At 46.7% G+C, this 26,033-nt stretch overlaps 1 protein-coding gene across 1 annotated transcript in view; it reads left to right on the top strand.

The window, feature by feature from the left end:
• TYROBP (transmembrane immune signaling adaptor TYROBP) overlaps positions 1-18,339 on the top strand; it is a 42,059-nt gene extending 23,720 nt beyond the window's left edge. Inside the window, exons 3-5 of the mRNA XM_088459356.1 lie at positions 2,493-2,624; positions 6,882-6,934; positions 15,651-18,339. Coding sequence (XP_088315482.1) covers positions 2,493-2,624; positions 6,882-6,934; positions 15,651-15,710 — 245 coding nt within the window. The 3' untranslated portion in view covers positions 15,711-18,339. The remainder of the gene's footprint in view (positions 1-2,492; positions 2,625-6,881; positions 6,935-15,650) is intronic.
• Positions 18,340-26,033: the final 7,694 nt, after the last annotated feature.

Here is a 26,033-nt window from a genome sequence, read left to right as displayed (position 1 = left end):
CGTGGCTATTGCTGTGGGCCCCCCACATACTGAGGGGCTCCCGCACATAGCTACATCACTGCTAAGGGGAGCACTGCGACACATCTGAACTGGGGTTTCTGTTTGGAATAATGGGAACTGGGGGCACTACAGTGTGTTTTACACATTTGTGGTGCTGAGAGTATGTACACATTATGGCCCTGATTCAGAGCCGGACGCTCTGACCAGAGCGCTCGCTCTGAATCAGGGCCCACCTCCATTAATATGGAGCGTCCTCCTGGACGCTCGTATAGCTGTGGGTCACCACCCACAGCATATACGAGCGTGCAAAATGATGGTTGCAATGGTCTTGACCATCGCGACCATCGGAACTGCAAGTAAAAGCCTGCAGTTGGGTTTTTCAACCACAAGGCCAGGATTGATTTTGGCTCTATCAGAGCCAAAATCACTCCCACTGACATCACTAGTGATGTCAGTGGGGCTGGCTTCAGACGGTAAGCGTTCCCTTGGGAACGCCTCCATCTGGCAGGCATGCCCCCGGCATGCCCACCAAAGGGGGCGTGCTGTCAGTCACCATCGACAGCACGCCCCCTTTGATGAGACACTCCGAGCGAAGGAAAGTCCTTCGCTCATCGGGTCTCGCGCATGCGCACGACGGAGCTCCCTCCGTCGTACGCATGCACAGTGGGGACCATCGACCCACTTGCGAGCGGACAGCCGCTCGCGAGTGGGTCTGAATGACCCCCTATACTTTTTAATAACATCCCCAGTGTATCATATTGAAATTGTATTGGTAGGAGCCCCCACAATCTAGTTGCCCTGGGGTCCCCACACACCTTAATTCGACCCTTGCAAGGAAAGTTCATTTTCACTCTGGTGGGCCCCCGTTTTGCCCTAATGGGCATGCATCTTACCATACTTACCACTCTTCCGGAAGATTTGGGAGACTCCTTATTTTTCGGTTAGTCCCTCGGAACTCCGGAAGAGTGTGTGGCTTTCCTGCACCCTGCCCAATATCAGGTGAATTGGGCTGGATGGGGGGCTAATACAGGGAACTGCGGGTCCGTAGGGTGGGAGTGAGACCAACATGATTTATTTTGCATCATTTTCATAATGACGTTAAGAGCCTGTCCCCGACCCCAGAATGGCCATCGACATCTCTTCTCCGGGCTTCTCCTGCTGGAGAGTAGTAATGCTAGGTAGGCAAGTATGATAGGGACCCGACGCTTCATGTCCAGTAACATGTATTTCCTGGCGGGGTATTAGCCCTATTCATTTATAAGAGAATTGCACTGAGAAAAAATCCTTTTGTTTTATCAATATATTATTCAAGTGTTTTCTTCTGCACCACACAGAGGACCTGATTCAGTAAGGATCACTATTGCGACCGCAGCGATGATTACGCACGCATTCTCACTGCGAAGATATGCTAATGATTGCAATACCATACGCAGCCTAACACAAGGACACCCACCTTACCTTTCACACATCCGTAATACTTAGCAAGACTGCAAAACCATCGGTAACATCGGTACCATCGCAGCCGCACACTTGCACAAGATCCGATCTTACTCAGCAATGCTAACCTCATCACATGCAGTGAAAGCCCAAGCTGTGTATGGCATCGCAGTGCCTAATTTATGCACGCCCCTGCAACACACTGGCACATCTGTGTTTCGTCAACCATGCCCCCATCAATACCCTCAAACAGCACTTCCTGTCAATCACTCTGCGATGGGTCTGCGTGGCCACTGTGATCACAGGGCCTGATTCACACCCACTCGCGAGCGCATCGCGCTCACAAGCTGGGTCGATGGCGGGCCAATGCGCATACATGGCATGCGCAACGCGGGTGTGCAAGCCCCGTAGCAAGTGAGAAATCACTCGCTCCGGGGCTTGCAACAAAACGGGCGGTTGTCGATGTTGAATGACAGCTAGCCCCGTTTTGTAGGCGGGGAGGGGAGGTGGCTGTACAAACGGAAGCGTTCCTGAAGGAACGCCTGCCATTCGTGATGTCAGTAGTGGACTTCCTGCTGTATTAGAGCAGGATGTCGACTTGGCATTGCGAGTCTTGAGACCCTACCACAAGGGTATCCTCACAATGCTGATGTTCGCGATAATCGCGACCATCGCCAGGCCGCACGCAAGCGTGCGAGCGGCCTGGAGGCTGGAATTTTTTTAAAAAGGGACGCCCTGATTCAGAGCGAGCGCACGCAAATAGCGTGCGCCTCTGAATCAGGCCCACAGTCCTGATAGCAGTGGAGTGTTCGCGCGCTGCATACGCAAAATTCAACAATCTGACGATTACGTGAGTAATCGCAATAGCGATCCTTGCTGAATCAGGCTCAGAGATACTTAATAAATAGTCCCCTCCTCATTGCAAATACAATGCCAGCAATAAGGGTTCATACTGTATATCGGGTACAGCAAAGATGAACCCGTTACTGATGATTGGGTCACACGTGTCCCATGTCTTGTCTCTGTCACTATAATAACATGTGATCTCCATGTAGGATGTGGGAATTGTCTGAATCTGAACTCTGGCGCCCTCATCGGAATCATCATCTGTGACATCATCTTTACCGTCCTGATCGCCACTATGGCTTATTGTGTATCAAACAAAATACAGGCGAAGAAGTACCAGGGTGAGTAAGAGATGAATGGTCTCAGGGATTCGTGCACCAATCATTCATCTGCGTGTTAGGATAACTCAACCCCTTTAGTACACTAAGGAATCATGTAATACAGATCAGTCTTGTTTGGGATCAAAGTAATGCAGATTGGGCTGATGAAAAAGAAATGTATAGATATTATTGAATGGGAAACTCAACCATAACATAAATTGTTAGCTCTCAATTCTAAAAATACTGTTAGGGGTATATTTACCAAGGTGCGGGTTTACAAAAGTGGAGATGTTGCCCATAGCAACCAATCAGATTCTATTTATCATTTATCTAGCACCTTCTTGAAAATAATAGCTAGAATCTGACTGGTTGCTATGGGCAACATCTCCACTTTTGTAAACCTGCACTTTAGTAAATATACCCCTTAGAGTGTGGAAACAGCATCACAGAGGATGTCAGTAACCTCTCTATGAAGAAGATACTGAAGAACTTGTATAAATCTTTTCTAACTATCCCTAAAAAGTCCAGCCCGGGCCACTCATAGCCAGCAGCCACTGGGAGGGAATGATGTTTCTGCTGAGGGGGATAAACGTCCCCCTTTACAATGCTGCATGGCACCGCACTTAGGCCCTCATTCAGAGCCGCTTGCTAGCGGCAGTACGCTTGTTCTGAGCGATGTTCGCACATCTGCGCATGCGTACGGTTTTTAGTACGCATGCGCGAACCAGTCAGTGCGGCCGAAAATCGTTTGTACGCTATATAGCGAGTGCCTGCTATTTTGAGTGACAGAATGAGGCATATGTGGGTGGTAACAGGGGAAGGTGCTTGAAAACGGGGGAGTGGAATTCGAACGCAGGCGTGCTTAAAGGTCAAAACGGGCGTTTTAAGGGTGTGCAGCGTCATTGACCACGTCACTTGGTTTTTTTTAACTCAGAACTGCTCGCAAAATAGCGGTTGAAAAAACCAACCACAAGAATAGCGAGCAGTTCATACGCTGTACGATGTACTCGATTAATCTAATAAATAGCGGACATGACGTATGGTGCGAGCGGCCAGGGGGCGTTTTTATCAAATAAACGAGTGTATGTTTTGCGCGCTCGTTCAGACTTAGAGGTGGGAACAGACCGCAATTTGCGAACGGATCATTTGAATAGCCACCCCTTGTTTTTGAACGAACGACCGCAAATAGCGAACGGCTCTGAATCAGGCCCTTAGTATTTCCTTGTTTTGTTTTTTTTAAGCCTCCCGGATTTTTCCACACCCTCCCAGCACCCGGGCCCCAATCAGCTCTCGGCAACCCTGCTAAACATATTGCTAAGGCCATATAACTGACTATGGGGTCGAATTACTAAGCTGTGTTAGGAGATAAAGTGAATGGTGATAAGGTACCAGCCAATCAGCTCCTAACTGCCATGTCACAGGCTGTGTTTTAAAAATGGCAGTTAGGAGCTGATTGGCTGGTACCTTATTACCATTCACTTTATCTCCTAAAACAAATAGACCCCTATATACCTATGACAGCAGGGGAAAATCGCTGTCTGCTGGGCAGCAGTAAGATGAAAGTTACACTTTAGGCTGAAAATGTCACAGTACAAGACTTTGCAATATTGTAACAACTATAACAAGACATTTTAATAACAGTCTGAGTGACCTGCTTTGGATTAGACATCAGTAAATTACCTTAGAGTGACTAGACAGCTGCTGGTAGTATTTACTGTTCCCTACGGCTGTTTATGTGTCGTCTGCGCTGTATTTGAGATTTTTATCTGCTTTTTATGATTATTTAAAAATGATTTATCTACAGCTCTGAGGATCATAGCACTGATTATATCAGGGAACACGGGACCCAGGACCTAGCATAGCAGGGTTACATCACTCCAGGGTTTAGCAGCTTTGAAAAAGAATGGCTCAGTGGGTAAGGGTGCTGATTTGCTTTGAAGAATGTTCAGGGTTTATGTAATAGAGAGCGAGCTGTGTGAAGAATCGACATTTCTGCCACCACGGGTGCAAATTTAAGGGGTGATTCTGCGAAGTCATTGGGCACAAGTTCCCATTTGTTTTCCTCTGTGCATGGTTACCACACTGAGACGCAGATCAAAATTACATGGAAATCTATGTAATTACATTCCCCGTTTCTGGGTGGCAGCTGGGGGAGAGCATGCATTTGTGCGCGCGCGTTCTGCAGAGCATGCGTTTGTATACGTGCATTCTGCAGAGTATGCGTTTGTGTGCGCGTGTTCTGCAGAGCATGCTTTTGTGTGCGCGCGTTCTGCAGAGCATGCGTTTGTCTGTGCGTGTTCTGCAGAGCATGCGTTTGTGTGCGTGCGTTCTGCAGAGCATGCGTTTCTGCAAGTGCATTCTGCAGAGCATGCGTTTGTGTGCGTGCATTCTGCAGAGCATGCTTTTGTGTGCGCGCATTCTGCAGAGCATGCGTTTGTGTGCGCATGTTCTGCAGAGCATGCGTTTGTGTGTGCGTGTTCTGCAGAGCATGCGTTTGTGTGTGTGTGTTCTGCAGAGCATGCGTTTGTGTGCGCGCATTCTGCAGAGCATGCTTTTGTGTGCGCGCATTCTGCAGAGCATGCGTTTGTGTGTGCGTGTTCTGCAGAGCATGCGTTTGTGTGCGCGCATTCTGCAGAGCATGCTTTTGTGTGCGCGCATTCTGCAGAGCATGCTTTTGTTTGCGCGCGTTCTGCAGAGCATGCGTTTGTCTGTGCGTGTTCTGCAGAGCATGCGTTTGTGTGCGTGCATTCTGCAGAGCATGCGTTTCTGCAAGTGCATTCTGCAGAGCATGCGTTTGTGTGCGCGCATTCTGCAGAGCATGCTTTTGTGTGCGCGCATTCTGCAGAGCATGCGTTTGTGTGCGCATGTTCTGCAGAGCATGCGTTTGTGTGTGCGTGTTCTGCAGAGCATGCGTTTGTGTGTGCGTGTTCTGCAGAGCATGCGTTTGTGTGCGCGCATTCTGCAGAGCATGCGTTTGTGTGCGTGCATTCTGCAGAGCATGCCTTTGTGTGTGCGTGTTCTGCAGAGCATGCGTTTGTGTGCGTGCATTCTGCAGAGCATGCGTTTCTGCAAGTGCATTCTGCAGAGCATGCGTTTGTGTGCGCGCATTCTGCAGAGCATGCTTTTGTGTGCGCGCATTCTGCAGAGCATGCGTTTGTGTGCGCATGTTCTGCAGAGCATGCGTTTGTGTGTGCGTGTTCTGCAGAGCATGCGTTTGTGTGTGCGTGTTCTGCAGAGCATGCGTTTGTGTGCGCGCATTCTGCAGAGCATGCGTTTGTGTGCGTGCATTCTGCAGAGCATGCGTTTGTGTGTGCGTGTTCTGCAGAGCATGCGTTTGTGTGCGCGCGTTCTGCAGAGCATGCGTTTGTGTGTGCGCATTCTCACGGAACTTTGCTTATGTGAAAACGCCCCATTACACCCCATTTCAGTTTCTTTGGTTACGACTGTAGCTGTGACTGAAATACTTAGGGGGAGATTTAATAAAGCTTAGAGAGAGATCAGATTGGAGATAAATAGCACCAACCAATCAGCTCCTAACTGTCATTTTTCAAACACAGCCTGTACCGTGACAGTTAGGAGCTGATTGGTTGGTGCTATTTATCTCCAATTTTATCTCTCTCCAAGCTTTATTATATCTCCCCCTTAGGACTCTGCATTGTCCGCCATTGTATGTAGCCTTTTTTCGAGCACGCACAGTGTGAATTCACGTACATATATATTTATCAATAACATTAAGAAAACAGGGGGACCTTTCGTTGTGCATCTATGTGTCTCTCACTGATGAATGCTCAGGTGCCCCCGTTACTCATCAGTACTCACCTGACCAGCACTGGAGAGCAGCGTGCGGCTGTCCCTCCCTCCTCATTGGCGCATGTTTGGGATCCAGCGGAGTCAGAGAGGCTTTGCTGGTCCACATTTATGGCTATAAGCAAGTACATCTCAAAAGAAGGGCTTCTCGTGGCTTGGTAAAATATCCTTCTATACCTAAAACTGTACAGAGCAGTGTAATACTGTATACGCTATAATAAGCTAAATAACATAACAAAGATGTAGAGCTGAATCTAGTACATTGCGGAAGGTTCAGGACTAAATGGTTCAGGTTCATCAAAGCATTCAATACATTTGCCGGACACTTGAAGTTACTGTCACTATTACCGTTTACTAGGTGTAACTAATGTATCATTAAAGAAGAAAGTTGGAATGAGAGGTTCCATTACTGTTTTCATATAGGCAGTGTGATAGCAGGTTCCCCTAATCTATACCCTCTTTATCCTTCAGAAAAACTAGATAAGCAGAAAAAGAATGCAGCTGAGAATGAGAATACGTACGAGGTGAGTCACATGACATGAGCCTACGTGCGAGGTGAGTCTCATGACACGCCCCTCGCTCTGCGCTCCCGGCTTTATGCTGTGAATGAACAAATAAGATCTGGCAGGTTTATAGGAATGGGAGTGAAAGAAAAAGAGACTCTATGTGGGGGCACACTATAGGTATTAGAGATATGAAAATTAACTTTTAATGAATAAATATTAAAATTATTATAGCAATTAATAAACAAACAAGTAATACATATATAAATCTTAATCAGGGGAGATATTATCCTTGCTGTGGGTGATAGATAGCCAGGCAAGATAATGTTACATTGATATGAATATTTATATGTGCCTTTAGCCACAATAAAATATTTTATCAATTAACTCACAGTCTAGGCATATTACTCCACCTAACATGCTCATATCTATAATAGGAAGTGATTATCATTGATAGGAGAGTAAAGTAAATGTATGTATACAAATATCAATGCCTACATGCATTAATAGGAATGTCAGAGTTTAGCTGTCTGAAAATATGAAGCCAGTAAGAAAAGCCAATCAGACTGCAGGGATTCATCACATGGAATTAAAATGTGGGCACCATTGCTATATGTGTCTCCTGTAGGCACCATTGCTATATGTATGTCCTGTAGGCACCATTGCTATGTGTATGTCCTGTAGGCACCATTGCTATATGTGTCTCCTGTAGGCACCATTGCTATATCTCTAGATTGGACTATTGTAACCTCCTCCTATCTGGCCTCCCCAAATCCCATCTCTCTCCTCTCCAGTCTGTCCTCAATGCTGCTGCACAGCTTATCTTCCTCTCCAAACATTCTGTATCTGCCTCCCCTCTCCTACAAGCCCTACACTGGCTCCCCTTCCCTTTCAGAGTCCAATTTAAGGTTCTCACGCTCGCTCACAAAGCCCTCACCCAATCTTCTCCCATATACATCTCTGATCTCATCTCCCTTCACGCTCCACTCCGCCCTCTTCGCTCAACTAATGCACGCCGCCTTTCATGCCAGCTGATTACTTCCTCCCACTCCCGCCTCCAAGATTTTGCCCGCACTGCTCCCCACCTCTGGAACTCTCTCCCACTCCGCATCAGACTCTCCACCTGTTTGCAATCCTTCAAACGGGCTCTCAAGACCCACTACTTCATCAAAGCCTTCCAGCTATCATTCTAACTCCTTGCTACATGCTCATTCGTCCCCATCTACCCCATCTGTGTCAACCCAGTTTGTCTTCCCCCACCTTTTTAGAATGTAAGCTCTCACGAGCAGGGCCATCTACCCTCTTGTGCTTCTCCTTACTATAGTGTCATTTACTTCTTACTCACCACTAGGGCACCTAACACTTGGTTGCTTATGCTCTGTTGCTTATCTGGGTGATATGGTCACTAATGTAGCAATATATATTATCCATGTCCTGTATTGCTTTGTTCTGTAAGTCACTTGTCTACAATTTGTTTTTGTACTTTGTAAGGCGCTGCGGAACACTTGTGGCGCCATATAAATAAATGCTAATTATAATGATAATATATGTATGTCCTGTAGGCACCATTGCTATGTGTATATCCTGTAGGCACCATTGCTATATGTATGTCCTGTAGGCACCATTGCTATGTGTATGTCCTGTAGGCACCATTGCTATATGTATGTCCTGTAGGCACCATTGTTATGTGTATATCCTGTAGGCACCATTGCTATATGTATGTCCTGTAGGCACCATTGTTATGTGTATATCCTGTAGGCACCATTGCTATATGTATGTCCTGTAGGCACCATTGCTATGTGTATGTCCTGTAGGCACCATTGCTATATGTATGTCCTGTAGGCACCATTGTTATGTGTATATCCTGTAGGCACCACTGCTATATGTATATCCTGTACGCACCATTGCTATGTGTATGTCCTGTACGCACCATTGCTATGTGTATATCCTGTACGCACCATTGCTATGTGTATATCCTGTAAGCACCATTGCTATGTGTATGTCCAGTAGGCACCACTGCTATATGTATGTCCTGTAGGCACCATTGTTATATGTATATCCTGTAGGCACCATTGCTACGTGTATGTCCTATAGGCACCATTGCTATGTGTATATCCTGTAGGCACCATTGCTATGTATATGTCCTGTAGGCACCATTGCTATGTGTATGTCCTGTAGGCACCATTGCTAGGTGTATATCCTGTAGACACCATTGCTATGTGTATATCCTGTAGGCACCATTGCTATGTGTATATCCTGTACGTACCATTGCTATGTGTATGTCCTGTAGGCACCACTGCTATATGTATGTCCTGTAGGCACCATTGTTATATGTATATCCTGTAGGCACCATTGCTATGTGTATATTCTGTAGGCACCATTGCTATATGTATGTCCTGTAGGGACCACTGCTATATGTATGTCCTGTAAGCACCATTGCTATGTGTATATCCTGTAGGCACCATTGCTATGTGAATATCCTGTAAGCACCATTGCTATGTGTATGTCCTGTAGGCACCACTGCTATATGTATGTCCTGTCTGCACCATTTTTATATGTATATCCTGTAGGCACCATTGCTACATGTATGTCCTATAGGCACCATTGCTATGTGTACATCCTGTAGGCACCATTGCTATGTGTATGTCCTGTAGGCACCATTGCTATATGTATGTCCTGTAGGCACCATTGCTATGTGTATGTCCTGTAGGCACCATTGCTATGTGTATGTCCTGTAGGCACCATTGCTATATGTATGTCCTGTAGGCACCATTACTATGTGTATGTCCTGTAGGCACCATGGCTATGTGTATGTCCTGTGGGCATCTTTGCTATGTGTATATCCTGTAGGCTCCATAGCTATATGTATGTCCGGTAGGCACCATTGCTATGTGTATGTCCTGTAGGCACCATTTCTATATGTATGTCCTGTAGGCACCATTGCTATGTGTATGTCCTGTAGGCACCACTGCTATGTGTATGTCCTGTAGGCATCATTGCTATGTGTATATCCTGTAGGCACCATTGCTATTAGGGATGTGCGCCGACCCCCGTGTTTTGCTTTTGTTTTCGGTTTTGGATCTGTATCTCCTTCGTGTTTCGGATCTGGATCTGGTTTTGTAAAACCTCCCTTGCATGTTTTGGTTTTGGTTTTAGATCTGGATCTTTTTTCAAAAAATTATAAAAATAAGTAAAACCACATAATTTGGGCCTGTTTTTGTTCCTACAGTATTATTAACCTTAATAACATTTATTCCCAGTCATTTGCAGTCAATTTTGACCACCTCTCAGCTCACAATATTGATTTTTTTTCATCTAGGTTAGGCCTAGGGCCTAAATGTTGCATCCAGCTAGCTGGCTGACTAAACTAAGCGACAGCAGTGGGCGGCACTAACATGTGGCCATTTTTAAAAAAAATGAAAGGGACATACAGGTGATGCTGAGTGTGGCCCATACAATTTCTGGACATTCATAAACAATCAAATTGAAAATACCAGGCAGCAATGCCCCAAACAGCACATAATGCAGAGAAAAGAGGTACAAGATGGAATAGTCCTTGGGCCCTCCCACCCACCCTTATGTTGTATATGAAACAGGACATTCACAGTTTAACAAACCAATCATTTCAGAGACAGGTACTGCCAATTGTGGCTGAAATTACTGGTTTGTTTGGACCCCCATAAAACAAGCTGCCAATGTGTATTGGACATGGAAACGAAAATGATCCCATACACAAACTACCTTTACATTACAACATCAGATGTCATCGTTGGTGTCCTCGTCATCCCCGTCAGTGTGTACATCCTCTTCTTCACACAATATTAATTTGTCCTTGCTGGAATCCACCATAGGCGCCTCTGTATTTTTTTATGTAATTGTTGGTTGGAATTTGTAATTCATTTTAATGAACATCATCTTTTCCACATTTTGGGGAAGTTACCTCCTACGCAGATCACTGACAAGGTTGCCAGCTGCACTGACAACTCTTTCGGAGTACACACTGGAGGGTGGTCAACTTAAGTAATGCAAAGCCAGTTTGTGTATGGGACTCCAAATTGCCTCTTTTTCCTGCCAGTACTGAAAGGGACTGTCTGACATGCCTATTAGGATGTTATCCCTAAAATAGTCATCCACCATTCTGTGAATGGAGACCGTATCACACATAATCATGGTAGAAGACATGTCACTAGTAGGCAGTTTTCTCAGGACCGACCAGATGTCATTTTGTGGTGACTGATCTGCATGACCAGCAGGCATTTTGTAGGGAAAATTTATTTTTTTCCTGGCAGCCGCAGAAACTGAAGGATGAGATGATGGCATGTCAGGTGCCACTTCAGCTGACAATTTTTTTACCAACAGCTCTTTGCATCTTTTCAGATTTATGTCCGTTGGAAAAAAAGACACAAGGTATGACTTAAACCTAGGATCAAGTATGGTCGCCAAAATATATTGATCTGATTTCAAGAGATTGACGACCCTTTGATCCTTGCGAAGCGAATCAAGGGCTTGATCCACCAGTCCGACATACCTTGCGCAATCGCTTCATTTCAGCTCCTCCTTCAGTTTATCCAGCTGTGTTTACAAAAGTCTGATGAGGGAACTCAAGCTGGCAATGTCTGAACTAACTTCACGTGTGGCAAGTTCAAAGGGTTTGAGAACCTTGCACAACACAGAAATGATTCTCCACTGCGCTTGAGTAAGGTGCATTCCTGCTCCACGGCCTATGTCATAGGCTGTTGTGTAGCCCTGGATGGACTTTTGCTGCTCCTCCATTCGCTGAAGCATATAAAGAGTAGAATTCCACCTACCTGTAGTTACTACCCCTTGCTTCAGCTGATGGCAGGGCAAATTCAACAGTGTCTACTGGTCATGCAAACTTCGACAAGCAGTTGCTGAATGTCTAAAATGTCCCAAAATTTTCCGGGCCACCGAGAGCATCTCCTGCATGCCCCTGTCATTTTTAAAAAAATGTTGCACCACCAAACTAATTGTGTGAGCAAAACATGGGACTTGTTGGAATTCGCCCAGATGTAATGCTCCAACAATATTGCAGGCATTGTCAGAAATCACAAATCCCGAAGGAGAGTCCAAGTGGGGTAAGCCATTTAGCAATGATTTCCCTGAGTTTCTCTAAGAGGTTCTCAGCGGTATGCCTCTTAGTGAAGCTGATGATACACAGAGAAGCCTACCTCTGAATGGGCTGACATTTGGTAGATGCTGCTGCTGTTGTAGGCAATACACTTACCCAGTGCCCTGTCACAGTCATGTAATCTTTAATTTGCCCTGTCCCACTTGTCCACATATCAGTGGTCAAGTGGACAGTGGGTACAACGGCATTTCTGAGGACATTAATAAGGTTTTTTTTAATGTCCTTGTACAGACTGGGAATTGCTATTCTAGAGAAGTAGAATCTAGAAGGCACATTGTAGCAGGGACACAGGACCTTCATTAACTGGTAAAACCCACTGCATTAATGGCGGACACTGGATGTACATCTAATACCAGCATAGCTGTTATAGTGTCAGTAATCCGCTGTGCAACTGGGTGACTGCTGTCATACTTGTTCACCCTTGCCAAGGATTGTTTGATAGTTAACTGTTTGGTTACAGTACTACAAGTAGTCTTCCTCCTGGTCCCCTTCTGGGATGAAGATCCACTCACAGCAACAGCAGCAGCAACAGGTGTAGTCATCAAGGATCCTTCTGAGGAATCACGGATAGGAGAGGAGTCAATCATGCTTATAACATTGGATGCAGCAGGACTACTTCCGATGATGAATGAGGATGTTGATGATGCAGGTGTTGGTGGTGGAGATCGAAGGCGCTTGGATCCCACAGAGAGGGAGCAGGTAGGTGACACTGGACTGATTGTTACGTTTTTAGTTTTGGAACTTGGCGGCATACACTTTGGAATTTGATCCTCCATGTGCAATTCCACAGAAGCATCCTCGATGACTACGTCAGCAATATGTTGACTGCCCTTCCCCACATTTACAGAGGGCACACAAATGTTGGAAGGAGGATCCTCAAGTACACTATTTGAAAGGTCTGGCTCACACATCAGGCAGATGAGGGGAGGTGGGGTCCCACATAGATAATAGTGTAATGGGCCCCAGGATTTCTGTTGCCAACCCTGGTTATAAATAAAGGCCAAGGCCTTATCCTTTCCTTGCCACTTCGTGTAGTGAATGGCGTATTGCCAATTTTTTGTTTATCTAAAGTCAACTTGGCTTTAGATTTTTTTTCTTTAATAAGTAAAAGAAGTTGCTTTTCCATGTCCATGGCCTGACTTAAGCCCTGGAGCATTGGCCTTCATAGAGGATGAGGACGTTGACGGCCTTGCATCCTCATGACTGCTGCCGGCAGCTACAACATGTGGTTCTTGCTCTCCTGTCATGTGACTGCCCTCCATGTTCACTGCGGTCTTGCAGCAGAGTCACCAAGCAAGCAGCAATAGTGTTGCCAAGTTGCGGCTAACGCACACGCTCACACACAAAAAAAAAACACTTTTTATTACATAGATTTTTATTTTTTTAGCCCACAACTTGGGGCCCGGAGCACCCCTGACCGAGGCAGCAGCGATTGACGACACAGGCAGCATGCTACCAGCCCAGATGGACACAGCAGACAGCACCTGCCCAGATGGACATAGCAGACAGCACCTGCCCAGATGGACACAGCAGACAGCACAGCAGCCCAGATGGACACAGCAGACAGCACCAGCCCAGATGGACACAGCAGACAGCACCAGCCCAGATGGACACAGCAGACAGCACCAGCGCAGATGGACACAGCAGACAGCACCAGCCCAGATGGACACAGCAGACAGCACCAGCGCAGATGGACACAGCAGACAGCACCAGCCCAGATGGACACAGCAGACAGCACCAGCCCAGATGGACACAGCAGGCAGCACCAGCCCAGATGGACACAGCAGACAGCACCAGCCCAGATGGACACAGCAGACAGCACCAGCCCTACACTACCCACCCTCCCTGTTCACTCTACACAGCCGGAGTGATGTGGCGCCGATGCGGGCTCCTCCTCATAAAGCAGAGACGAAAACTTGCGAGCCGTGAGATTTCATCTCTGAGGGTTTGCGTCGGTTTGAGATCTGGGGCTGGCGGGGGAACCGTTCTCTCCTCGGATCCCGCTCATCTCTAATTGCTATGTGTATGTCATGTAGGCACCATTGCTATGTGTATGTCCTGTAAGCACCATTGCTATATGTATGTCCTGTAGACACCATTGCTATATGTATGTCCTGTAGGCACCATTGCTATATGTATGTCCTGTAGACACCATTGCTATGTGTATGTCCTGTAGGCAACAATGCTATTTGTATATCCTGTAGGCACCATTGCTATGTGTATGTCCTGTAGGCACCATTGCTATGTGTATGTCCTGTAGGCACCATTGCTATGTGTATATCCTGTAGGCACTATTGTTATGTGTATGTCCTGTAGGCACTATTGCTATGTGTATGTCCTGTAGGCACTATTGCTATGTGTATGTCCTGTAGGCACCATTGCTACTCTATGTGTATGTCTTGTAGGCACCATTGCTATGTGTATTTCCTGTAGGCACCATTGCTAGGTGTATATCCTGTAGGCACCATTGCTATGTTTATGTCCTGTAGGCACCATTGCTATGTGTATGTCCTTTAGGCACCATTGCTATGTGTATTTCCTGTAGGCACCATTGCTATGTGTATGTCCTGTAGGCACCATTGCTATGTGTATGTCCTGTAGGCACCATTGCTATGTGTATGTGCTGTAGGCACCATTGCTATGTGTATGTGCTGTAGGCACTATTGTTATGTATATATCCTGTTGGTACTATTGTTATGTATATAGGAGTAGTATACAACACCTACAGTAGGAAGCTCTGGTATTTATTGCCTGTGGTAGGAAGCTTATATAAGAGTATTATACATCGCCTACAGTAGACAGCTGGTATACAATTATAGAAGGTATTCTCAGTAGATCAGAAATAGCCAATATGTGATTCTCAAGATGTCTCACAGCATACCTTGCTAAGTATCAGCTGTCAGTTTGCACAGCATGCTAGGAGTATTAGTTTCGCAACAGCCAGAGAGCCACAGGTTGTCCATGCCTGTAGTATATGCAGGGCTGGATTATAGGCAAGGCGGTCATCCAGGGGCCCCCACACATTGCCCCTACCCTGCCACCTCTCTGGCTTGGCTGGCTCCTGTCAGCTTCACTGATTCTATTACAACTGCAGAGCCCTCACCCTTACTCACCTTCCCTCTGCCGGGGTGGATGTGCTCGGCGCTCTGCTCGCCCCTCTGGCTTCCTGATTCCAGCCCATGCTGCTGCTGCTGCTCCTCAGTGAACAGCCACAGACAGCTGCTCCGGCAGGAGGTAGATAGTGACCGAGGGCAGGTCACTTACCAGTCACGGCTTCTGGGGTCTGGACAGGTAACGCATCAGTGCCCGGTTCCTGGCCCTCTCCTGTGTGTATGCAAAACTCTGCCCTCTCCCTGCCCATTGCAAAGTCAGTGGCTGGCTGCCCAGAGACCGCCCTCCCTGCTGGCCGCACTGCCCCCCAGTGTATGCCTCATGTGTCCTATCATGCAGGCGCATAGTAGTGGCGGAGAAGTTACTGTAACTTTATTGGTTGGGGCCCCCACAACTTAGTTGCCCCGGGGCCCCCACAAGTCTTGATACAGTCCTGAGTACAAGTCATATTAACTGCTGTCCTTCTTTTTTCCCCAGCGCCTACAAGGACAGAGGATGGATATTTATAATGACCTGAACACAATGCAACATTCCTAATTTCACTTTATTCTACTTTGAGACCTAACCCCGCTGTGATGTTATTGTAGATCACATTCACTTCATCCCCCCTGTCTATATACTTTACTTTCTATGGCCAGGCTCACACCGGTTGTACCAGCTGAACGAAATGCATTGCACGAAAGATGAGGCCTAACCATTAAAAGTAATAAAGCGGCCAGAACTTAGTCAGAGGAAGGAGAAAGACAACTATAACCAATCGCCTGTGTCTGTCACCTCATCTTTTCTGCTTCATTTGCTATAATACTGGTTGTATATTATAAATGATCAATTGGTTCCAAGCCTTGATATTGTTGAATTAAGAGGAGTACATTATCTTGTATAATACTCAATGTTATAATCAACCTTTCATGGAACCGGCCCTCGTGGAGAACGTCAATCGGAACTCAGGATTGACCTTTGGCTTGGCCACGGTGGTGAGCATTTTGGAACTGCTAAGCTGTCAACTCAAATGAACTTCATAGTCCTAGGAAAGTCAATACATTTCAGTGTACCAGATGCAAGACACTGATCATACAGTATATGACATTTTTCATTCTTGTGGAGCTCATAGCTGCGCGTTCTATAAGATTTTGCGACAGCCATGGACAAGCTGGCACTTGTAGTTGTATGTATACCAGCATGTCCAGAAAGACCATCGCTGACAAGGATTGCTTAGACTTATAGTTCCACAACAGTATTTAACCTTCTTCTTTGTTAGGAAGAGCCCAGCGCTAAGCAGCCTAGCACATAACTTGCTTGAGCAAATAGTGGAAGGGAGATGCAACTCATTTTGAGACATAGTTTGCCTAGTAAAATACTTCATCCAGACTGGGCTGGGGCTGGTCTGACACTATGACAGGACCAGGGGAGTAGCGAGGGTGTTTCCAGTGGACCATGAGTTCCGGGCACCAAAATTGACAGAGGGTGCCATCCAGGGTTCCCAAATTCATGGGGTACTGCACAGTATGACGGCCACCTGTTAGTTTATCTCGGTTTGTTTTTCTCTTTATCGTAAATAAGTTTCCGATCTGAGATCAGTTTCTACATTTCATGCTCCCTCAAGCTGCCCAGATTGTCTCCCCTCCGGCCCCCCCTCCTCTGTGATCATCTTCTGTCACCACCCCGCCACTCTCTTTTCTTCTTGGCTTCTGTCACTGCCCCTCTCTAATTGGCTTTGCCCCTCCCCTCTTCTTTCTTAAGCCTCTGTCACCTCCCCTCTATGATCAGCACATTCCTCTCCCCTCTCCTATTTGATCCCCTCCCTCCTTCTCTCCTCTTGCAATCATTGTGCTTCAGTGGACTTAAAAGTGAAACATCTGAGGTAAAATCCTAAACGTCAATTATAAAGTATGAGTCTTCAAAAAGTCACTGCTTTGCTATTTAAAGCAATAGAGGTGTTCCCAGGCATGACCACACAGTGTTATTCGAAAGGTCTTAAAAAATATTAGGCAACCTGGAATAATAATAATGGTGGCAGACAGAACATGATTAGTAGTACTCACATCAATATAGGTGCAATGTATATTTGTGATGTAGGAGCATAGCTGAGAGAGGAGCTTCCCATAGGTGTCCCTACACCAGTGACAGCTGCTTGGGCAGTAATTACAGTAATAAGCTGGGCACCCTGTGTAATCTCACTCTAGCACATGTATTCTGTCACTTTAAGTAAAATGATTAGAATATATAATACAATCTCCTATATTGACTAATAACAATGATTCAAAGGAGATAAATTCAGATCCAAAGATTCAGATTCAAAGAGTCAGATCCTAGGTGCTATACATAAATAAAGCATCACAAAGCATTATATTCCCCCAATAGAACCTCAATGCCCAACGTGATGCTGCCACTGTTTGCTGTTTTTCTCTTTACTTCAGTATTCCCCCCGCAGGCTGGCCATACCCCACTGGCGCAGTTCAGTACAAGGATGGGGGGCGCTATGACATGCACTTTCTCCAGGCACCATGGTTCCACGCTACTCCTCAGGACAGGGGGAATCTGGAGCTTCTTGTCCCCTTACCTTAGAGTGTACTATCCCAGGTTACAGCAGATTCTGTATAATTGAACATTGAACGTCATCATGCGCTTGCAATCTCCCAGTTCACCGCCCCACACATGCAAGACAGCGAGCGCAAGTAACGTTTTACTTCAAATCTTGCTGCATTTTGCTTCCCCTTTATCAAATGCATATCAGACCTTTATTTATAAATTAACAGTCTATCTTCTATCTAAAACCTATCAAATCCATGGCCGGCTTCTGAAAAGCATCACGTATGGAATAAAAATGCCATTTACAAACTGTCTACTATCAGTATATTGTTTTGAATCCTATGGTCACATTAGATGCAAAAATCTTCCTGCTGCCTGAGCAAAGGGGTTCAGCTGCCGCCCTCAGTACTCCGCGCCACAGTCACTGGCTGTGATCGGCGATCCTACCCAGCCGCGCCTACACCAGGCAGCAGTGATGGGCAATCCCCAGGAATGCCACCACCTGCATCTGGCTTCTATCCTCCCAGGACAGATGAAGAGTTATGTGAGCAGCCGGCTTTGTACAATAAAATACATTTACATCTGTTTTCCCAAAAAGTGTCCCCATAAAGTGTTTTTTCTTTTCAAATTAAGTAAATAGTAGCTATTTAAACCTGTTTCAGTATTATTTCATTCACAAATCTGCTTTGGAGTTAATAATACATGCCCACTCCTTTAATCATATTTGGAGCAATTGAGCATTTTAAATTGTTTGCAAACACTCTAATCATCATCCTCTCTGCAGCAATAAGAGATACAGCGCCTGATTCAGATCCGCACGCAAACCCCATCGCAGCAGCGATCTCCCACAGATCGCAATTGGGAAAATATGCTAATAACTGACATGCCGTCCAGCGCTTACAGACGCCCATGGAAAGCATCTCACATCCGCCGCTCACGCTCAAAACCGGAAACATGAAACGCAGATCAGGCGGCCATCAGCCTTCTGAGTAAGTCTATGCTGTCGCAGACATGGCGGGTCGCCAGATACTCAGCACGCTCTCCTGGCTAATTTATGCACGCACAGAAAATAAGAGTATAAACGGTCTGACACGTCTGCTTTTCTCTAAGCACCCCCCATTGACAAACCCAAATGCTGACTACCTGTCACTCGGTTTGCAAGTGAATCCTCTGTGCGAGCGCAATCACAATTCAATCACGGCGCTGTACAGTGTGGGTTTCACGCACGTGCAATGGCTAACAGTCGCTCAATCTGCGTAAAGATCGGCATTTGCATGTGGATCTAAATTAGGCCGACAGTCACAGTTTTGCAGAGCACAACAACATTATTTAACTAAATAAAAACATGTACAGTTATGCTGGGTACACACTATGCGATATGTCGTTCAATCAGTTGACGAACTACCCATCGCATAGTACATCGGCTGGTGTAAACATTAGATATGTCTGTAAACAACGTCATTTGTGAACATATCAAATCAGCCCTGCAGCGCAATTGATGATGATACATCTACAGATACAGTATATAGGTACATTTGGCTGTGTGTATGGACGACCGGACGATCGGCCATACACTTGCTGCAGGGACCCACCGACACTGACATCTCAACTGGGCGGGCAAATTTAAATGCTCAAGTTCTGGGGAGCCGGGGGTGGGGGTGAGGTGAGGGGTTGTGAGTTGGGAGCAGATGGGGTGAGCTCAGACTACTGTTATTTTTCTACTTCAGGGTCTGTAGAAGGTCCACAGGAAACCTTGAGGAATAGGTGATGATGTTGTCATTCCGGCACCATGCAGTTAATTTTTTTCTCCCAGGATGCAACAGGATCTCCCTCTATACCCCGCCCCCGGGCCAGAGGCTCCTCAGTTTTGTTTGGTGCCCGGCCAGAGTTGGGTCACTGTATTGCAGTGGGGCTGTTACTAACAGTGCTGAGACACTGGTTCTGATCCGTGCCTCTCAGTGGGCCTCAGGGGTCTTGGCTAGCAGGGACCCTGGAGGATTCCTTGACTGCGGCTGGACGCTACGGGGTGCAGGTAAGCGACACGCACCGCGGTGGTGTGTGCCGAGATGCAGTCTTTGTCCTCCAGGGTTGGGGGACATCCTGCATCCACACTAAGCCATCTGAGACTTGGGACTGGAGTTCTGTGGAACACTCCAGCACCCCAAAGGTTAAACAGCCGGCTCCTCCCCACTGCTGGACACGCCTTTCCACTGTGGTCTGGCTTGATCTGTGACAGCTTCCTGTTTCCGGCTCCGCCTCCCCATGAGTTCTTTGATGGTCATTCTCCTGGCTGTGTGTCGCTGATCTCCACAGGCAGTGTGTAGTAAAGGTCCCCCAACATACTTCTCCTCTGGTTGGTCAGTGTATGTAGCACTTTTGTCCTAATAGACGCTAAGTCTCTCTAGTTGACTTAAGGAAGTGCCATTAAGTGCAGTGCGACTGTATGCCAGCACTGTCTGTCTGTTTTCTTTGCTAAAAACTATCATTCTTTTGTTGCTATCCCTGTACCTATTCTGTTATTCTGGGCCATAAGCACTGGTGTGGTGCGGGTGTGGCACAAGTTGCAGCTGAGACTCTGGACCTCATTCAGAGTTGGTCGAAGCCACCGATGTTCGCTATACTGCGCATGCGCAAAGTTTGCAGGTCGGTAGTTTGAGTGACAGAATGAGGCGTTTGTGGGTGGTAACAGGGGAAGGTGCTTGAAAACGGGGGAGTGGAGATCTGAACGCAGGCGTGCCTAATTATGCGAACAGCGTTTTATAGGAGTGCATACGGTTTATGGGAGTGCATAATTAACAAAGTAGCGTCATGGCACATGTGACATGGGAGGTTTATACACTGACATGATCGTAGAGCTTAAGAGAGGGTATGGTCAACCCTAAGCTATACGACCAGTTCCGATGGTTCCCGTTGGTCTCGATTAATCCTTATATGCCCGGAGATGATGTGTAATGCGTACGAGAAGGGGACATATTTTTTTGTCTTCCGACCGCTTCCTCCCTTTGGTCGGCCAGCTACCGATCCGAACTTAGGGACGCAACTTGCGAGGGAATCATTTGCATATCCGGCCCCTTCTCCCGTATGACCGTGCGGCCCCTTCGACCTACTCTGAATGAGGTCCTCAGTCTCTGATTAAATGATCCGCTTTACTATGTCTGGCAGTGAGAGTGATATGACTAAGTTAACCCCTATTAAACTGCTCTGTAAAAAATGTACAGCTGTGTTAGAGGCAGGGGACATAGCCTCTGAGGAGTTATGTTTCCTGTGTTACACTGCCTCGGGTCCTTCTGAGGCTTCTGCCATTCAGCAGGAGCTACCATGGGAGTGCTTTGCAAAAGCACTAACAACCATTGCAGGGCATTTAGCAGGCCCTCCTATGGGTCCACAGTTAAGTTTTCAACAACAGCACCTTTTACCAGCGTAAAACCTGCTGCAACCTCCTCCACCTTCACAAGTGTTGCCCCCTCAGTGGGTTAATACAGTTCCTGCCATATTGCATTGTGTGACTGAGGTATATCAGCAGGACGCACCTATCAGCAGACCAGCTAAAAGGGTCTTACTATCATCGCAATCTACTGTATGGGATAATGATGATGTGTCATCTGATGATGGACTGCTTCTGGGTGAGTCTGACTCTGAGCTACCTCCTCTGGAGGCAGGGGTCAAGTCTAAAATATCCAGGGCTAATACAAGCTGTTAAAGCAGCCCTGATCATTGAGGAGGATGAGCCTCCTGCGCCTAAATCTAGGCATCCATATTTCATGGAAGAAAAGGTGACTGATGCTACATTCCCATTGTCTGACCAATTTGTGAATCACTTGGAGGTAGCTTGGAAAATGCCTGGAAAGCAGTAGCAACCGTAGAAGCGTCTAATCTATGCTTACCCTTTACTGAGAACTATTTTTCCAAATGGGAGACTCATCCAATGGTGGATTCCCATGTCACGCGCTTGGTAAGAAGCGCAAAGCTTCCTATGCCTTCCATGTACGTCCCAGATAGGAAGGTAGAGACATTCCTTAAATCTGCTTTTTCCCTTTCGGGGGCTGCATGCAGACCAGCTATGGCCATTTGCTGGGTGGCTCGGGCCATGGAATGTTGGGCTAATAGCCTTGAAACATCCTTAGCCTCTAATGCTAGCAGGGAACAGCTGAATCTGGTGGGAAATCTGAGATTCGGCTACCTGTATAAATGAGGCAGCTATGGATATTGGCTTGCAAAATGCCAGGGATTCTTTGGAGGCCATTGCAGCTCACTGTTCTCTGTGGCTCCATTCTTGGAGAGCTGATGCAGAATCCGAAAAGGGGTTGGAATGTTTGCCTTATGACGGTAAAGTCTTGTTTGGCCCTGATCTGGACAAGATTGTGAATACCTTAGCAGCAGCTAAGTCGGCTTGTCTGCCTTCTGCTCCAGCCTCTTCGGGAGTTCAGACTCCTCCTTTCAGACCTATTGGGCCTCAGGTAAGGCTAGAACACAGTACTTTCCAAGGCCATCCACCACCAAGAAATCTGCCAGGCCTAAGAAGCAAGCCTGGAGTACCAGACGTCCGGCTGCCAAGATGACAAGCCTTCCGCTTGACAGGACAGGCCTCCTCCCGGGGGACCCCAGTGTGGGAGGCCGACTTCTGGTGTCAAACTACCACAGATTCCTGGGTGAAGGAAGTGGTCTCTCTGGGGTATGCCCTCTTTTTTCACAGAAGGCCTCAATTATTTTGCACAGGACTTCTGAAAAAATTCAGACAAGGCTGTGGCTATTCAAGAGGTGGTACAATCCATGCTGCAGGCAGGTGTCATTGTATCTATTATTCCAGTCTTTTTCTAGTCCTGAAACCAAACGGTTCTTACCGTCCTATTCGCAATCTCAGGTCCCTGAACAAATTCCTCAGGGTACCCAGGTTCAGAATGGAGACTCTATGCTCAGTTATACTGGCTTTGGAACCTGTGGATTTTATGGCATCCCTTGATATTCAGCATGCATAAATGCGTACTCCGATTGTTTCAGCTCACCAATGTTTTCTCAGGTTCGCTGTGTCACAAAAAAAATTAAAGTTTCAGGCTCTGCCGTTTGGCCTTGCAACTGCACCTCAAGTGTTTACAAAGGTCATGGCAGTAATGACAGCCCATTTGCGGCTGCAGGGGATCTGCCTGTTACAATACCTGGATGACCTCTTGCTACTAGCAGAGTCCTCAGAGGTACATCACCACCACCTGCAGCTAATGATATTTGTGCTCCAGGTACACGGGTGGTTGATAAATTGGAAAAAGTCCTCACTGATTCCATCTCAAAGGATGCGCCATCTGGGAGCCCTGTTGGATTCATAACAGCAAAGGATATTTCTGACAGCAGAAAAAGATCTCCACTTTGCAGACGCGTGTACACAGATGCCTTCACAATCACCTAGTGTCAGTCCACTCAGCGATGCAGTTACTGGAATCCATGTTATCGACATTCAACATGGTTGAGTATGCACAGTTTCATTCCTGGCCTCTGCAGCTATTGATCCTCTCCAAGTGGGTCGGATTTCCCCATCATATACAGACTGAAATTATGGTGCTCTCTCCAGAGGTATGCCTGTTGCTGACCAGAGGCTACAGATGGCGGACCTCACCAAGGGGCATCCCTTTTGGATCTTGGACTGGGCCCTTCTGGTGATGGATGTCAGTCTTCGGGGCTGGGGCACAGTGACGGGTCCACACTCCTTTCAGGGAAGGTTTACCGCAGAGGACTTCCAATCAGGCTGTTGCTTCATGAAAAAACCCATGCAAGTACAGTAAGACAATGCCACGACAGTGCCTATCTAAACTGTCAAGGATGAACTCGAAGTCAGGCGGCAATGACAGAGGTGTCACGCATTCTGACATGGGTGGAAGGCCATCTACCAGCCATATCGGTGGTGTTCATTCCTGGAGTGCTGAATTTGGAAGTGGACTTCCTCAGCCATCACAACATGCATCCAGGGGAATGGTCTCTTCACCAAGAAGTGTTTCAACTCCTAGTAAACAGGTGGGGCCTTCCAGACGTGGACTTCATGGCCTCTTGACTAAATCCCAAGCTGCTTCTGTACAGGTCCAGGACAAGAGATGCCAGTGCTCTCTTGGGGGATGCTCTGTCAGTCAAGTGGACTTTCCAGTTGGTGTACCTGTTTCCTCCAATCTCCCTCCTTCCTCAAGTAATTCAGAAGTTCAAACAAGAGGGAGGCATTGATCTGCTGGTGGCTCCAGCATGGCCCCGACGTCCATGGTACTCAGATCTTCGGAGTCTCTCCATCGACACTCCATGGCTGTTGCCTCAATGTCTAGACCTGTTGTCTCAGGGTCCTTGCCTCTACCCAGATCTGGGTCATCTGTCTTTGATGGCATGTCTCTTGAGACATCCTTCTTAAGGTCCAAGGGTTTTTCCGGCTCTGTGGTTAACACCATGCTCAGAGCATGTAAACCTGCTTCTGCTAGAATTTACCACAGGGTATGGCATACCTATTTTGAATGGTACCCAGAGTGTTGGTTTTCCTGCAAGCGGGTTTAGACCTTCGTCTCTGCCTTGCTACACTGAAGGTCAATATCTCAGCCCTTTTGGTGTGGTTCCGGTAAAAAATTGCTCCTCTTCCTGACATACGCACTTTTCTGCAGGGGATCCTTCATATCCAGGCTCCCTTTGTCCCTCCTGTAGTGCCCTGGGATTTGGCTGTTGTCTTTAAGGCTCTCCAGAGCCCTCCATTTGAAACCCCTCTGGACTCAGTAGTTCTCAGATGGCTTACTGCCAAGACTGTTTTTGTTCTGCCAGAAGAGTTTCTAATTTAGGGGCTCTCTCTTGTCGATCTCCATTTCTAGTTTTTCATAGGGATAGAGCAGTGCCTAAGGTGGTTTCTAGTTTCCACATTAATGAGGAAATTAATGTGCCGGCCTTTATTCCTCAGACCTCTCGGCAGGGGAGGCCTCTTTGGATTGGTAGGATTTATGTGCATCGTACCAGTTCTCTACTGAAATCGGACTCCTTGTTTGTTCTTTATGGTTTCCATAAGAGAGGATGGCCAGCCAATAAACAAACTTTGGCTAGATGGCTTCGCATGACTATCTCTGAGGCTTACATTTATGAGGGCCTTCCCGTTTCACCCTCTGTTACTGCTCATTCTACTCAGTCTGTAGGCCCTTCGTGGGCAGCTAGTTGTGGTGCCTCGGCTGCACAGCTTTGTAAGGTGGCCACGTAGTCTTCCCTCCAGACTTTTTAGAGGTATTATTCTTTTGATACCTTTGTCACTCAGGATGGATTCTCTTTTCGTCCCCCTGCCCTTGAGGGTGTTTGGGAATCCAAGGTTTCCTGTGGACCTTCTATGGACCCTGAAGTAGAAAAGTAGAGATATGGTAAGAACTTACCATTGTTATCTCTTTTTCTATGAGGTCCATAGGGTCCACAGGGCACCAGCCCTGATACACCTGTGCTTCAGATGGGCTTTGCTCTGATCACCGGTTTTCTGTCTCCTTCTGTGTGAGAAAGTGATTCTTGAGTGTTCCAGAATTTCTTCTCTCTTCTATCCTCCGGCGTCTGAGGAGCCTCCGGCCCGGGGGCGGGGTATAAAGGGAGGCCCCGTTGCATCTTGGGAGAAAAAAATTAACTGCATGGTGCCCGGATGTCTACGTCATCACCTATACCCCAAGGTTTCCTGTGGACCCTATGGACCTCGTAGAAAAAGAGATAACAAAGGTAAGTTCTTACCATATCTCTACTTTTTTCCTGAATTAATACATCTCAGCTGATCCCCCCCGACCAACAATTAGATAACTTTAGTAAGTGTGTATTTTTGTCTACCACAACACAGCAGAAGAGCAATTTAATTGTTGCTCCGTTCGGATGCCTAAAGCTGCGAGGGAACACATTACTTCTAACAGCCTCCTGAGGTGCAAGAAATGTCTGCAAAGTCCAGTTTTTTGGGTTCCATAGCTACTTCTTTTAGCTACATTAAGTACTAGTGGGCACCCGAATGGAGAAACAATTCAATTGCTCCGTCGGGCGCCTATTTGTATAGACACCCAGCAGGCGCGCAAAACAATTTGGAGTCAGTGGGGTATATAGATGTGTCTGCTACATTTTTACTAAAGTGAGAGTTTTTAGAAGTGTAGATGTTGCCCATAGCAACCAATCAGATTCTAAGTATTATCTTCTAGAATCTGCTAGTTAACTGTTGGGTAGAATCTGATTGGTTGCTATAGGCAACATCTTCACTTCTAAAAACTCTCACTTCAGTATATATCTCAGGGTCTTGGATTAAAAATCAGTGAAGTGTGTGGCTTTGTGTGTTACAAAGTGCTTTGGAAGCCATTTATTGGCCTTTTAGAAAGG

This window comes from Taudactylus pleione, unplaced genomic scaffold, assembly GCF_031769625.1.
Source record: "Taudactylus pleione unplaced genomic scaffold, aTauple2 ptg000906l, whole genome shotgun sequence".
Taxonomy (NCBI): Eukaryota; Metazoa; Chordata; class Amphibia; order Anura; family Myobatrachidae; genus Taudactylus; species Taudactylus pleione.
Note: the sequence above shows the minus strand (reverse complement) of the source record. Positions and strands in the feature narration are given on the sequence as shown.